The sequence below is a fragment of the Myxine glutinosa genome, chromosome 9 (assembly GCF_964187855.1).
Source record: "Myxine glutinosa chromosome 9, kmMyxGlut1.1, whole genome shotgun sequence".
Classification (NCBI taxonomy): Eukaryota; Metazoa; Chordata; class Myxini; order Myxiniformes; family Myxinidae; genus Myxine; species Myxine glutinosa.
In genome coordinates, this window is record NC_136269.1 from 112,777,660 (window position 1) to 112,793,563 (window position 15,904).

The following is a 15,904-nucleotide window of genomic DNA, read 5'->3' on the forward strand; positions in this document are numbered from 1 at the left end:
TGACGAAGACAAATGAAAAAAACATCGAACAACTGTTTGAGAGTGCCTCTGTTCTCCGCAGTGCCATTGCTTGTCAGAACAAGCACCCATGGCAATTTGAAGGAGAAATGAACACTGATGATGCTGAAAAGCATGTACCCAAAGTACTCTATGCTTTCCTCCGCTGGCTACTGGAAGGACCAGCCACGAGCATTGAGCCAGAGACTATGCGCTCAGCCACTATTCATCGAGATGTTATAACCATCAGTCAGAACATCATGTACGGCTACAAGTCAAAACGCCAAGTCACGTACAAGCCCAAAGAGCCAGATGCACCATTCCGCCATCGCTTAGAATGGCCACAGCAGCTTGCCGTTGCCATTGTAGTCCATCAGTCCACCAGAAACAAGAAGCTTCTGGATTTCCTGCATGGGTTCGGTCTGTCTGTTGATTATAGTCGGATCTTGCGGTTGGAGACACAGCTGGCCAACTCAGTCATAGAGTCTACGACAGAACAGGGTGTATACTTTCCAAGAACCATGCGCATAGGGACGTTTGTCTTCTTTGCAGTGGACAACAGTGACTTCAATGAAGACACACCTGATGGGAAGCGGACACTCCATGCTACAGCCTGGGCACTCTACCAACGACGGGAACATGCACCCTCCACAGATGAACATAGAACACTGACACTACATGACCGAAAGGCCAGACACCGCTCACTCAAGGTTCTGACTGCTCCAGACTTTGTTCCTTGCCAAGCACCAAACAAACAATCTGCCACAGGTACCACGTATAGCTTCAAGACACGGTCAAACCCAGATGTCACCAAGCCGTACTCTGCGACGGACACAGTGTGGCTACTTTCACGCACAATCATGCGAACAGCTGAAGCTGAGGACGTACAAGACGACATCATCCCACCAGATGACCAGCTGCAAGCTGCAGAACCCCAGCATGCTGACCCTGTTGGGTCACTCGTCCACGATCCAAAACAACCACCTGGCAGTAGGATCAAGCATCACGATATCCCAACTTGGACAGCCTACAACTCACTGCTCTCCTCTTCGAAGCCTCTGACAGAGGTCAACGCCCTGCCATTGGTAGCAGCACCAGCCCATGAATGGCAAACACTGATAACAGTCTTGAAACAGACACAGCAAATCAACTGCATGGTCATGGGTCCCGATAGGAAGACAGTGATCACCTTAGACATGGCCCTGTATGAGCGAGCCAAACAGCTGGAGATGACCAGAGATGACTGCAAAGGCAAGTGGGTACTGCGACTAGGGGAGATGCACACTGTGATGGCTGCACTGAGGGCTGCTGGGAATGCCATAGAGGACAGTGGTCTTGACGAGGCTTGGTCTGAGGCTGATATCTATGGCCCAACAACGACCAGACAAATACTGGAAGCCAAGCACATGAAGAGGGCTTTGGAGGCCCACATCACCACTGTCCAAGCCCTCTTCGACCTCTATGTGGACGAATTCTTCCAAGAGCATCCCCATCTGAGGGGCCCATGTACCCAGTCAGCACAACAGTTGCCCAGAGCTGTCATCTACACAACCGAGAGGAGATGACAAGCGCGCAGAACAACATGCTAGCTGTCCTCGAGTCAAACGAAGTCCTGGAGGCCATGGCAAAGTTTGATTTTGCAATGGCTGGGACACTACTACCATGCACAGACAAAAGCAAGCTCATGGGCATCCTAGAAGATCTACCCAAGAAGTCAACTGGCACTGGTCAGCAGCCAGACGACGACAATCCTGAACATACTCCACCCCCTCCCAAGAAGGTGACTGTCATAGACGGCATGGCATTAGTGCAAGCAATGGGTAAGCCACAATGGGTCAAAACATGTGCCCAGTGGGCTGGCCATTTCAATGCAACACTGGACTGCAAGACCAACGGGTATGATGAAGTCCACCTCGTGTTTGACCGATATGATCTGCCAAATTCACTGAAAGAGGCCACACGGGAGAGGCGCCAAGGTGGCAAGCCGCCCACTGCTTACCACGTTCAAGACAGCACCCCGATTGGGAAACTGACAGCAAAACAGTTCCTGTCGCACACCAACACCAAAGATGAGCTAACTGTCTATCTGGCAAAGAAAGCTCTGTGTCACTTTGAGGGGACTACCAAGGTCTTCATCGTCACTTCAAGGCAGGATGTCTTCTCCAACTGCATGGATGTACAGCATCTCCGTAGCTCCCAGGAGGAGGCTGATACGAGGATCTTTCTTCACAGTCTAGATGCCGTCCGAAGAGGTGCAACACAGCTGTACATTCAGTCACCTGATACTGATGTATTCATCCTAGCACTCCACCGGTACCATGAACTATGCAAAGACACATACTTCATCACGGGTGTGGGGAACAAGAAGAGGCAAATCTCACTGGAACCAATAGTACATGAACTTGGTGTCAGGAAGGCTGCAGCCCTACCAGGATTCCATGCATTCACGGGAGCAGACCAGACTGGTCGGTTTGCCGGCAAGGGAAAGCTCACATGTTGGCAAGCCCTCAATAGGTGCTCTGTTGAGGTGGTATCTGCGTTTCATGACCTTGGGGCCTCTGAGGAGCTGAGAGCTGACACAGAAAGTGACATTGAGGCATTTGTATGCCAGCTGTATGAGCCTCGTACTACAGTTGTGGATGTGGGCAAGCTGAGGTGGAGACTGTTTACCAAGAAACAGCTAGAGGTACAGAAGCTGCCACCAACACGGGGAGCTTTACATGAAGCCATTGCTCGTGCACATTTCCAGGCCATGGTGTGGCATCAGGCTGATGTACCGGACCCCCAGCTTCCACAACCAACAGAACATGGATGGAGAGCAGAAGGAGATCAGCTGGTGCCCATCACAACCAAGGACCCTCCAGCCCCAGCTGCCATCACACATCTAATCAAATGTAACTGCAAGAAGACCCAATGCATGTCTCACTGCTCATGCAGGTCTCAGCATCTCAACTGTTCTGAGATGTGTATGTGTGGGGCAGATGAAGAGGTGTGTGGTAACACGGGTCAGGAGCGCCCCATGGGAATCGATAACACTGATGATGAGGAGGATGGAGATCCTTCAATGTAACAATGAACACTGCCAACTAAAAATATTGCACAAAGACATTATAAGTGTACATTTGAACACTAAAGTCCAGCCTTTATGTGATTTAGAAGTGAAAATGATGGAAAAAAATATATATATGTGTTGGCATAAGTGCGTGAAAATCCAAGATGGCTGCCATAAGAACCCTTTTGATCATATGTAGGTGTATAAATGTGTGTTTATTGGATTAAGTATCCGCAAATATGTACATTTGGACACCAAAATTAACACTCTAGGTCATTTAGAAGCCAAGATAATGACAATTTCGGTTTTCAACAAACGCCATTTTGATAATCCAAAATGGCCGCTATAAAGAACTTGAAAAAAATGGAGACATATTTTTTCTACAACTTCTATCATCCCTAAAGACAACCCAACCAGTGTCCACAAATTAACATTTGAATTCAACGGGAAAACATTGGCCCCCCCACTATTGTTCTGGTCTCAGAGAAATTGAAATGTACTTTGAGGCCATTTTTATGAGGAAATTTGGTTAATGATGACCAATGAATCAATTGAAAATACAGGTACCAGCCATTTGTGTCTCACTTATATGAACTGCCGGATCTACGGGGTTTTTGATCTTCCTTGGGAAATGTGACACTTTGTTTTAACAGCAAAGAACTCAACACTTGTCGAATTATAACGCCCCCACTAGAGGGTCCGTGGCTGAATAATTGAATGACATTTCAACAAATCTTGGCGAATAATTGAGGAAGGACGTGGAATGAATTTTCACGAAAATATAACACGGTTAGGTCCTCAGGAATTGCTCCATACACAAATTACAGCGGAGTGGAAGTGATCGTGCGAGTGTAGGAGTAGCAAGTTGGATGCAAGATTGTTTGGTACATCAGGGTTCAAGATCTCTTTTTCATCAGATACATTTTAAATTTATACTTTTAATTTTTTGTTCTGCTAATGGAGACTAAAGTCAGATGTATCTCAGAAAGAATAGGCCACCAGACTCGGTGTTGTAATGGTTAGAGTGTCCGCTCTGAGTCTGGGCGACTTCAAAAATGGTACCTGAGGAGGGGAGAGTCCAGCGAGGGGTCAAGGGTGACAACCCACCTTTAACAGGCGTGGTTGCCGGGAGCAAAGGTCATGCGCCGCCCTCTTCTGTCCTGGTGCGGCATGTCCATTGGCTCAGGTGAGTCTCTGTATGACGTCACCCTCTCCATGAGATTGTGGGTCTGAAATAATTGTCCTCATTTGTTGTCAGGACGCGCCACGGTCCTCAGCCCCTGACTTAACATTGAGCGGCTTGACCGCTTGACGCTCAACAATTCAAAGGATAGAGCACGGACAAACAACCATAGGTTGGTAATCATTGCGCAGGCTTGATCGGCCTAAAGGCCTCCCCCCTGCAACGACGTTCCTTGTAAAGGAACTCAGATCCAGATTGTGTGCCCAAACCCTGGCCAAATGCCATACAAAGAGATGAAACGGGACATGTAAAATAGTCCGAAAGGTATGTGGATATTTACTTTTGTTGATAGTAAGAATAGGGTTAGTTAATAAATGAGTAAACAAGTGGTCATGGACTGGTACTTACAAAATACGGTGCTGCGACCTTGCCCTTTGGACTTCAAACAAATAGGCTTCGAGCTTTTGATTGGTGAACCAACTCAGTGACCCAATATGCAAATTATGTTCACATTTCAAGTGAATCTGATGAAAATTGATAATTTTATGCAACCATGACCTTTGACACATTGACATTTTGACCTCAAAAACAATAGGCTTCTAGCTTTTGATTGGTGAACCAATCCAGTGACCCAATATGCAAATTATGTTCACATTTCAAGTGAATCTGATGAAAATTGATAATTTTATGCAACCATGACCTTTGACATTTTGACCTCAAAAACAATAGGCTTCTAGCTTTTGATTGGTGAACCAATCCAGTGACCCAATATGCAAATTCTGTTCAACTTTCAAGTGAATCTGATGAAAATTGATAATTTTATGCAACCATGACCTTTGACACATTGACATTTTGACCTCAAAAGCAATAGGCTTCTAGCTTTTGATTGGTGAACCAACTCAGTGACCCAATATTCAAATTATGTTCAACTTTCAAGTGAATCTGATGAAAATTGATAATTTTATGCAACCATGACATTTGACACTGACATTTTGACCTCAAAAACAATAGGCTTCTAGCTTTTGATTGGTAAACCAACTCAGTGACCCAATATTCAAATTATGTTCAACTTTCAAGTGAATCTGATGAAAATTGATAATTTTATGCAACCATGACATTTGACACTGACATTTTGACCTCAAAAACAATAGGCTTCTAGCTTTTGATTGGTGAACCAACTCAGTGACCCAATATTCAAATTATGTTCAACTTTCAAGTGAATCTGATGAAAATTGATAATTTTATGCAACCATGACATTTGACACTGACATTTTGACCTCAAAAACAATAGGCTTCTAGCTTTTGATTGGTGAACCAATCCAGTGACCCAATATGCAAATTCTGTTGAAATTTCAAGTGAATCTGATGAAAATTGATGATTTTGTACAACCTTGACCTTTGCCCTTTTGACCTCGAAAACAATAGACTTCTAGCTATTTCCTAGCTCTACCAGGTGGTCACGGTTTGTGAAGATCAGTGTATAATTGTGAGCTGTAGGCGATTGACATACAGACAGACAGACAGACAGACAGACAGACAGAATAACAGACCAGACCAATATACTTGCGGTCCTTCGATTTCACAACTTACTACTAGATTCATTTTCTAAATTGCCAAAAGCGTCGATAAAGCGCAGGCTTACGGTAGGATAGTAATTCAGAAGGAGCACACTCAACTTTGAGATGACTTGTCCAGGTTCGACTTTCGGCCCGACTACAAACTGTCGGATTGGTGCCTCGCATGCGCAGGGCGAGTTAGATCACAAAGTACTCCGTCCACATTCCTCTGATAATACATTAAGTTGGGTGGATTTGGGTCAGTGGGTGGATGCTAAATATGCTAAATATAAATACAGTATATGCTAAATATCCCACTGGTCTTTCACGTAAACGAAGTGATTTACCCTGAACAAATAACAAAGTCTCACCGCCAAATAACAAAGCCAACATCCGGTTTTTATGTTGTAGCCCATAGGGCAAAGCCGTCTCGAACAGTGTTTGTCTGTCCGTATGTATGCATGTATGTATGTCCCCTCAAACGTACAGCTAGAAAGGCAAAGGAAAACAATCCTGTGCAATCCTTGCCATGAGACTGCTTTGCAGCACTGAACCTGCCTTCGGACAGAGAACCAGAGAGAGAGAGAGAGAGAGAGAGAGAGAGAGAGTACAGCACAAGCATGATGGGCCAAATGACCTCCTTATATCTAAAGTGGTTCCGAAAAAATTGATGAAATGCCACTTGGAGTTTGCAAAAAAAAGCACCGAAAGGACTCTCAGACTGTGAGAAACAAGATTCTGTGGTCTTTCATGTGTCTTTCACTGAGGAGAGGCTTCTGTCTGGCCACTCTGCCATAAAGCCCAGATCGGTGGAGTGTTGCAGTGATGGTTGTCCTTCTGGAAGTTTCTCCCATCTCCACACAGGATCTCTGGAGCTCAGCCAGAGTGACCATCGGGTTCTTGTTCACCTCTCTTACCAAGGCCCTTCTCCCCCGATTGCTCAGTTTGGCCGGGCGGCCAGCTCTCGGAAGAGTCCTGGTTGTTCTAAACCTCTTCCATTTAAGAATTATGGAGGCCACTGTGCTCTTGGGAACCTTCAATGCAGCAGAGATTTTTTTTTGTAGGCTTCCCCAGATCTGTGCCTCGACACAATCCTGTCTCTGAGCTCTGCAGGCAGTTCCTTCGACCTCATGGCTTGGTTTTTGCTCCGAAATGCATTGTCAGCTGTGAGACCTTATATAGACAGGTGTGTGCCCTTCCAAATCATGTCCAATCAATTGAATTTACCACAGGTGGACTCCAATCAAGGTGTAGAAACATCTCAAAGATGATCAAGAGAAATGGGAGGCACCTGAGCTAAATTTCAAGTGTCATAGCAAAGGGTATGAATACTTATGTCAATGTGATATTTCAGTTTTTTATTTTTAATAAATTTGCAAAACTTTCTAAAATCCTGTTTTCTCTTTGTCATTTTGGGGTATTGAGTGTAGATTGATGAGGGAAAAAATGAATTTAAACGATTTCAGCATAAGGCTGCAACATAACAAAATGTGAAAAAAGTGAAGGGGTCTGAATGCACTGTAAATTAGAGAGCAGGTAAGAGGAGATCCTGCGCGGTGTCGCAGGTATGTGTTGTCGGGGGAAGTCATCTGCCTGACCGCTGTCGGAGACCTCCATGAAGCAAATCAGCGGTGAGTGGTGAGTCGTTCCAGTTGATCGTTGCTCGTTAAGCCTTTTCACAGATTAATCAGAGGTTTTACCCGGATTAGCCTGCAGGATGACACCTCGGAGGGAGCACCTTTCTGTAGGTATGTCATTGTGATCTCAGCCAACAGCAGATGCAGGAAAGACCTGGTTCGAGTTTCTGAGTCTGATATTGTGCAGAGGGCTCTCTCCCTCCTTTTTCTCTGTTTTTCCATAATTTCTATCTTATCAATGTGTTTCATCTGTACTTATCAAGGCTGATGCTTGATTACCAATGGCCGGTTGAAATGAGGCGGATACACACAAAACATAATCACAGTTATGAAGCACGTGTACGCCCTTCCGGACAAGGTGTTTGGACTCCCTGCTGAAATGGGGAGTTGATGCACCACCACATACCACGTCACCTGTTCCGGATTACAAATCATGGATGGTGGTGGCTTGAAAACATCCAGCTCACTCAACGAAAATGGCTTTGCGTTTGACCTCAAACGAGGCATTGGGTGTCATCAGGCAGAATAATCAGTGGAAAAGCAACATTTTTTCAGTGCAACATTGAGGGCTATGGAAGAGCCGGATGGATGGAGGGTATGAACTGAGAGCGGAGCAAGACAAGCAAGGGACTGATGGAACGGGAAAAGAGGCGAGAGAGGCCGAGGAGCGGAAACATTAATCATCTGCAAGTAAGACATGGGTTTAGTTAGGTCGGGCTAATGTGGGTAGAAAAGATTGTGGGTTAGGATGGGGGACGACATTATATGTTAGTGCACTGCCTGTTTATTCATCTTCATTATCTTGTCTACAGAAGTGAAGGTAGTCCTGTAGATCTTCCAGTCTGCACTATGGATGGTAGTAGGTTAATTTGCTGGTTGGTGTGGGATGGAGTGCTAATGATTGGTGGACGGTCAGGGCAATTGGAAACGCTTATTGTAGCTGTGCTTCTTCACCCTTTTCCCATTTTTAGTAAGCTGTGATGTAATCGTCAGAACGTGTGTAAATCAGAGAAAAATGGGTTCAAAGTTCACGTTCCCATTTATAATCATACTCGACCTTCCCATCACATTCTCATGAGGCCTTTTGTGTAGTGTACGAAGAAGGTGGCAACTGCCACCCAAAAGCGACAAATTTGGGCTTGAAAACCTACACAAATTAAGGTTGGAAAGGTAAGCAAACTAATGCAACAGAGCAAGTTGTAAGGGAGTCGGCGAGGTCACAGAAATGAGTGAACGAAGCACTGCATTGAAGGAGTAGGGGGACACAAAGCAGGAGAAAACCTGCAGTTACATAGATTAGCTTTAATGCATGAATGAACAAGAAGAAAAAGACATAAAATGTCATAGCCCCCCTGGTTTTAGCAAATTTGCTGTACGGAGTTAAAGGCCGCCAATCTTTGGTCAGATTACAAAACAAAATCTTCTGCATATGTATTCTGTCATGTATTGTATTTGAGCCAAGTTTGAACAACATCGGCCCATGTATGTCCGAGAAATGGTTGTGGACACGTTTCACTCATGAAATGGCCGCCAGTCAGCCATATTGGATCTAATCGGCCAAAAAAATGAAATGACGTACGTATGTAAGCATTTCATATGTAATGAAATGACGTGCAATCGGAAATAAATGATGGGTGTATGTAACCTATCATTCTTTATATCTGTGTGCCAAGTTTGAACAAGATCGGTAAATGCATGTCCAAGAAATGGCGGAGGACATGTTCAACATCGGGTATTTGTGGCGTAGTCCATAGGGCAAAGCCGTCTCGAACAGTGTTTGTCTGTCCATATGTATGTATGTATGTCCCCTCAAACGTCCACCAATCAGAGCTGAGGATCTGGTCACATGACAGGGATGTGACGTCATTACGGCGAGACGACGGCTGACTCCACACACCGCCATTTTGATTCCTATGCCGTTTAGGCCGGACATATCGTTGAACTTGTCATGTATCACAATCTGCATGCTCTACCTTTTACGTTTTTCATTCAGTGTGAAAAACAAACAAACACCTGAAACTTGCATGAAGTAAAACACGTGAAGATAACACATTTTTTATAACACTCGATTGTTATCGTGGCTGTGGTTGTTGTTGTTTGTGGGTCAATTCTGTGTAGTTTTATATATTTTTATATTGCTTCGCAAAATATCACTACTGTATATATAATTTTGTATGCTAGTTCCGTGTCCTTCTAAAGGGTTTCTACCGTCGTAGAATAATAAATGTTTCCGTTCAAACTACTGTGTGAATAAACCATACATTAGCGCTTCTTCCTCTTCTTTAAATTGGCAAATAGGTTTTCAGAACTGGGCTTAACTTTGATTAAGGGCTCTTCTAATATTGAAGCATTTCTTATTACCGTTCAAACCGATTACGATTAAGGGATTTCCGTTTTTCTAGGAATTCCGTTTCCGGTCCGGTCGTGAGAGGACGCTGGCATCACTTGCTCTTGCTCGGTTCTCTGACTGGACCATTGTCCGTATCTTGCTTTCCTGGTGGTCGTGGCGGATTTTTGGCCATTGAGTTTGCCCTCTGCACGGTCCCGGCTCTGCTCTGCTGCTCCTGGCTTCACCTGCTCGGCTCCTTCGCTGTTTCCTCGGGCTCACTCTCGTGGGTTGTGCCCATTGTTTGCAGCGGCGGTGGTGGCGGTTTGCCGCCGTGATCTTGATTAGCGGCGGCGGTCGTTTGCCGCTGCATTTGCCGCTTGGCCTCCTCAACCTTGGCCTCGTGCTCGTCTCTTCGCTCCTGTCTGCCCTCTGCATGGTCCCGGCTCTGCTCCTGGCTTCACCTGCTCGGCTCCTTCGCTGTTTCCTCGGGCCCACTCCCGTGGGTTGTGACGATTGTTTCGCCTCCTCACCCTTGGCCTCGTGCTCGTCCCTTCGCTCCTGCTGGCATGGCTCTGCGGTACTCCGCCGTAAGGCTTCTCCTGCTTAAAACCCGCTCCATCCCATCATGCATCTCTGCAATCAAATCGAATGGACTCCTGCGTCGACCCAGGTACATTCACCGTGGCTCCGGTCGTAAGTTTGTTTATTTACAATCAGGTCACTCCATCCCCATCCTCTGGTCGGCTCAGCGCACTCCCACTCATCGTCCCAACACACCTGGTCACAACAACGCACAAAATCTCACCTCCTGTCTGCGAACCCTGGCCAAATCACCTGGATTCATACCCGCCGTACAAAACAACATCAAGCTCACCCTGTTCAATACCCGGTCCCTCAACAACAATTGCCTCATCCTGAACGACTACATCCTGGAAAATAAACTGGACTTTCTCTGTCTCACTGAGACCTGGCAACAACCACTGGACTACTACACGCTCAACCTCACCACACCCAATGGATATTCTTACATCAATAAACCACGCTCGGAGGGCCGAGGTGGTGGAATTGCCGTTATTCACCGACAAGACATCCAGACCAACCTCATCTCCATCTCCTCTGCTCCATCATTTGAACACCTGGCTTTTAAACTCTCTGGTCACACACAGTCAGTCATGGCTGTTGTCTACCGCCCTCCCAAACCACACCCATCATTCCTGTCTGACTTCTCCTACTTTCTGACCCAGCTATGTTCCCTCTCCCCCTCAATCCTCCTCCTTGGTGATTTCAATATCCACATGGACTCCACTGACTCCACGCTAACCACTGACTTCACTGATTTACTCACCTGCTTTAACCTCACTCAACATGTCAACTTTCCTACCCATAACCGTGGTCACATTTTGGACCTTGTCTGCTCTACTGGACTAATTTTGCACCATCTCTCTGGCTCCGACCTCACTCTCTCTGACCACCTAGCCATCACTCTGACCATCAACATCCCCACCCCAGCACCAAGGCATTATCGCACTATCAACTTCCGTAAGCTAAATGCTCTTTCACCTACCTCATTCTCATCGACCCTCTCTGAAAAAATGTCCACTTCTCCCTTTGTTGACCTCCACACCCCTTCTGACCTCACTGACTACTACAACCACACTCTCTCCTCCTGCCTTGACCAACTTGCGCCTATAAAAACCAAAACAGTTTCTTTCACCCATTCTGCTCCCTGGTTTACCCCTGAACTCCGCCTGATGAAAACTCGTGCTCGCCAACTTGAAAGACTCCGCAATAAAACAGGTCTCACAGTTCACTCCCAGGCCTACAAGGACCACATACAACACTATAAAGATGCCCTCTCCCGCGCCCGCTCCGCCTACTACTCTCAAATTATCCACTCTGGCTCCGGAAACCCAAAAGCACTCTTCTCTACAATAAACAAACTCCTCAGCCCCCTGAACACCACCACCCAGTCATTCACAATAGACAACTGCATCTCCTTCCTTTCATTCTTCCAACGCAAAATTGAAAACATCTACAACAGCTTGACCACCGCCGCACCCGCTCCCCCTCAAACCACCTGCCCCCCCTTATCCTGCCACCCCCTGTCTCAATTCTCCCCAGTCTCCCCTACTGACCTCTCTGAACTCCTCATCGGAATGAAAACTGCCACCTGCACTCTTGACCCCATCCCCTCCAGCTTTGTCAAGGCCTCCCTTCCTGCTCTCTCTCCACTTATCATTGCAACAATAAACTCCTCCCTGTCTACAGGCATCGTCCCACCATCCCTCAAAATTGCTGCTGTTACCCCCATTCTGAAAAAACCTGGACTAAACCCTGACACCCTAAATAACTTCAGACCCATCTCCAACCTACCCTTTCTGTCAAAGGTTTTGGAACGCGCTGTAGCCACTCAACTCAAACATCACCTCTCTGCCAATAACCTGTATGAAACATTCCAATCCGGAATCCGCTCCAACCACAGTACTGAAACTGCTCTCCTCAAAATCACCAACGACCTTCTCCTCTCCTCCGACGCTGGCAACCTCAACATTCTCATCCTCCTCGACCTCAGCGCCGCCTTTGACACCATCGATCACACCATCCTCCTCACCCGACTTGAAACCACCTTTAACATTACCGGCACTGCCCTCTCTTGGATTAAATCATACCTCTCTGACAGACGTCAGTTCATCTCCATCAATAACTGCAAATCCCCCACTGCTCCCCTCCCCCAAGGTGTCCCCCAAGGTTCAGTTCTTGGCCCCCTCCTCTTCATCCTTTACCTGTCCCCCCCCTCGGTCACTTAATCCGCCGTCATGGTCTCCAATTCCACTGCTTCGCCGATGACATCCAGCTTTTCATCTCCACCAAGTCCATCTCCACCGCCACCCACTCTATCCTGACAAACTGCATCACTGAAATAAAATCCTGGCTTCAAATCAACTTCCTCAAACTTAACTGTGATAAATCTGAAATAATCATCATTGGCCCAAAAACGCTCACCAAGTCCACCCATAACTTTGCCCTCAACATCGACGGTTTCCCAGTATCCACCTCCCCTCACATCCGGAATCTTGGCATCATCTTTGACCAAACCCTCTCCTTCGACAAATACACTAAACAGATCACAAAGACAGCCTTCTTTCACCTGAAAAACATTGCCCGTCTCCGCTCATCCCTCTCCTCCACGGCTGCAGAAACCCTCATCCACGCCTTCATCACTTCCCGTCTGGACTACTGCAATAGCCTCCTTTATGGTTCACCCTCAACAATCGCCAATAAACTCCAATACATTCAGAACTCCGCTGCCCGTCTACTCACCCATTCCCGGACCCGTGACCACATCACCCCCGTCCTTTACAAGCTTCACTGGCTCCCCATCTCCCAGAGAATCCAGTACAAAATCCTCCTCTTGACCTACAAAGTCCTCCATAACCTGGCCCCATCCTACCTGGCTGACCTCCTCTCCAGACACACTCCCACCCGCAACCTCCGCTCTGCTGGTACCAACCTCCTGACCCCCCCCCATCCGGACCAAATTTAGATCCTGGGGGGACAGGGCCTTCTCCATCGCTGCTCCCACCCTCTGGAACTCGCTACCTCACACCATCAGAGACTCCTCCTCACTCACCACATTCAAAACATCACTCAAGACCCACCTGTTCAACACTGCATTCAACATTTAACCCACAGCATCTAACCCCTGACTATCTCCTCTCCTTCTCCCTCCTTTGTGCTTTGAATATTTCCCTATTGATTCTTCTTTTTTTGCAATTGTTTTTATGTTTTGCTATGCATTATGTTTTGCACTCTGTCAAAGCGTCTTTGGGCTTCCTGAAAAGCGCTATATAAAATAAATGCATTATTATTATTATTACCTTCGCAAAAGCGGAAGGTTATGTTTTGATCGCTGTGTATTTATTTGTATGTCTGTGTGTGTGTGTGTATGTTATTCGCATAACTCAAAAAGTATTCAACCGAATTGCATGAAATTTGGTGGGATGATTGGTTATTATACGGGACACATTTGATTAGATTTTGGGAGCAATCGGGTCAAAGGTCAAGGTCAAGGTCACGAAAAGGTCAAAATCGTATTTTTACCAAGTACAGAACAGTAGCTGCGGCGAAGGTATGCGCTCTACCGAGTGCCCGTTCTAGTTATTATTATTACTGCCTCCAACCACCCTAAGCCTGGTGTTGGCTTAACGGTTAGGGTGGAGGGCTTGGGATCCCAGGGTCTTGAGTTCTGAATCCCGGTCAGCTGTTGAATTAACACCAGGTGGGGCGGACTCAGCCTGTCATCCTTCCAAGGTCGGCAAAGTGAGTACCAACTTACTCGGTCCTCACTCAAGGAGGTTCGTGGCAGGATTTGCACTCCGGCTGCCGTAAAACACCTCATTCTGTAACACACGCAGTGGTGTGTGTCGGGATGTACTGAGGTCACGTTGATAGTGTTGACTAACTGACGAACATAGAATAAACCAATGTCTCAATGCAATATCTTCACTTCCATGGTGACAGACAGCTTAGAGACTTAAGAGTACTTCAAAATAATTTAATACTTACATTATTTGCTAATTGGTATCCCCACCCAGGTCATACCATCCTCTTCAACTAAAGTATCAAACAAGCCCGGCTACCCCGCTGTTAGACTTTCGGTCTTGTTTACAACTAAAATGGCCGCCAGTCGGCCATCTTTATTCGCATTGCGAAACAAAATGCTGTGCTTATGTATACCATCATGTATCGTCTTTGTGCCAAGTATGACCAAGATCGGTCCATACATCTCACAGATATGGTTGTGGACAGATGCACGCACGGACAGACAGACACACGGACGGATGAGACGCAAGCCATAACCCCCCATTTAGGTCCAAACTCAACGGGGGCTAAAAATGGGAAAATATGTTGATCAACCAGGACCTAAATTTACAGTTAGCCAACTTTAAAAGGTGATTATCCGAAAAAATAATGATTGTTTTCTTTTGTTTTGGGGTGAATATGTATGGAACATATCTCAGTAATGTGATTAAGCTTTATGAAGTAATCTCATTGGTTTCAAGCCCAGTTTTCATAATATGTGTTCAACACAAACTTGATTCGAACCCCAGGAAAACATTTTTGGCGATCATTTTCAAAACAAAATCAGCTAAATCTATTTCTGCCACCGAACATACTGTCGCGTGTGTGGTCCTGGCTAATGGCCCACCCACCACAGTGGGAGTTTATTAACTCCTGAGGATAAGCTGTCTAGCCTGGTTTGATTCCCGACCCAGCTATAAACTGCCATCCTGGAGTTTCCCAGGCAGGGTGTTTCATCAATGTGTGTGCCGTCCCTCGGATGAACGTTAAACGGGCGTCACGTCTGCCAGCATTTGTTGGTGGACCTTAAGGATCACAGGGTGTCCTCCGCGAAGAGTAGGTGAGCTATCTCCGGCACCATGAGCAAATTCCAAATTCCTGTCTGGCCTTGTCAGCCGGTTCTTGAAAGATTTTGGCCAAACTTCGCCTGCACAACCCACAGGATTGTGGGAATAACTGTAGCCATTAAAGAAGAAGAAGATATTCAGCATCAAAGACAATAAAAATATAAGTAAATGGCCATGATTTTAGAAGAAACCTCATGTTTTTACGTATCCGATAGAACAAAATACTTGTTTAAGATGGTACTTAAAATTAAACCGTAACTTTTAGTTATAAGGTAAATTAATAGACATAGATGAATATTTTTTGAGATAATTTCTATTTATAGTAGACTGATATAGCCAACAGATGCTGGCAGGTGTTTGCCTTCCCTCGGTTGGACGTTAACCTTAGAGTCCCACCTGCCAGCATTGGTTAGTGGAAGTTAAAGATCCCATGGTCTCCTTCGCAAAGAGTAGGCGAATTATCGCCGGCATCCTGGCCAAATCATTAATACCTGCCCTGACTTACTGCTGAGAAGGCAATGGCAAACCACCTAGCTTAACTCTTACCCAGGAACTGCTTTGGTAGCAATGATGCACTTGATGCAATGATGCAATGATGTACGTTGATAGTGGTGATGATGGTGATGATGATGATGATGATGCACCTCCTTGCAATGCAATGATGCAATGATGCAATGATGCAATGATGCACCTCCTTGATGCAATGATGCAATGATGTACG

The 15,904-nt window shown here is 46.0% G+C and overlaps 1 protein-coding gene across 1 annotated transcript in view; it reads left to right on the forward strand.

Annotated features, from left to right (window-relative positions):
- The first annotated feature begins 324 nt into the window (after positions 1 to 324).
- The window catches only part of LOC144893659 (uncharacterized), a 1,045,304-nt gene continuing 1,029,724 nt past the window's right edge, over positions 325 to 15,904 (forward strand). Inside the window, exon 1 of the mRNA XM_078784716.1 lies at positions 325 to 2,986. Coding sequence (XP_078640842.1) covers positions 1,502 to 2,986 — 1,485 coding nt within the window. The 5' untranslated portion in view covers positions 325 to 1,501. The remainder of the gene's footprint in view (positions 2,987 to 15,904) is intronic.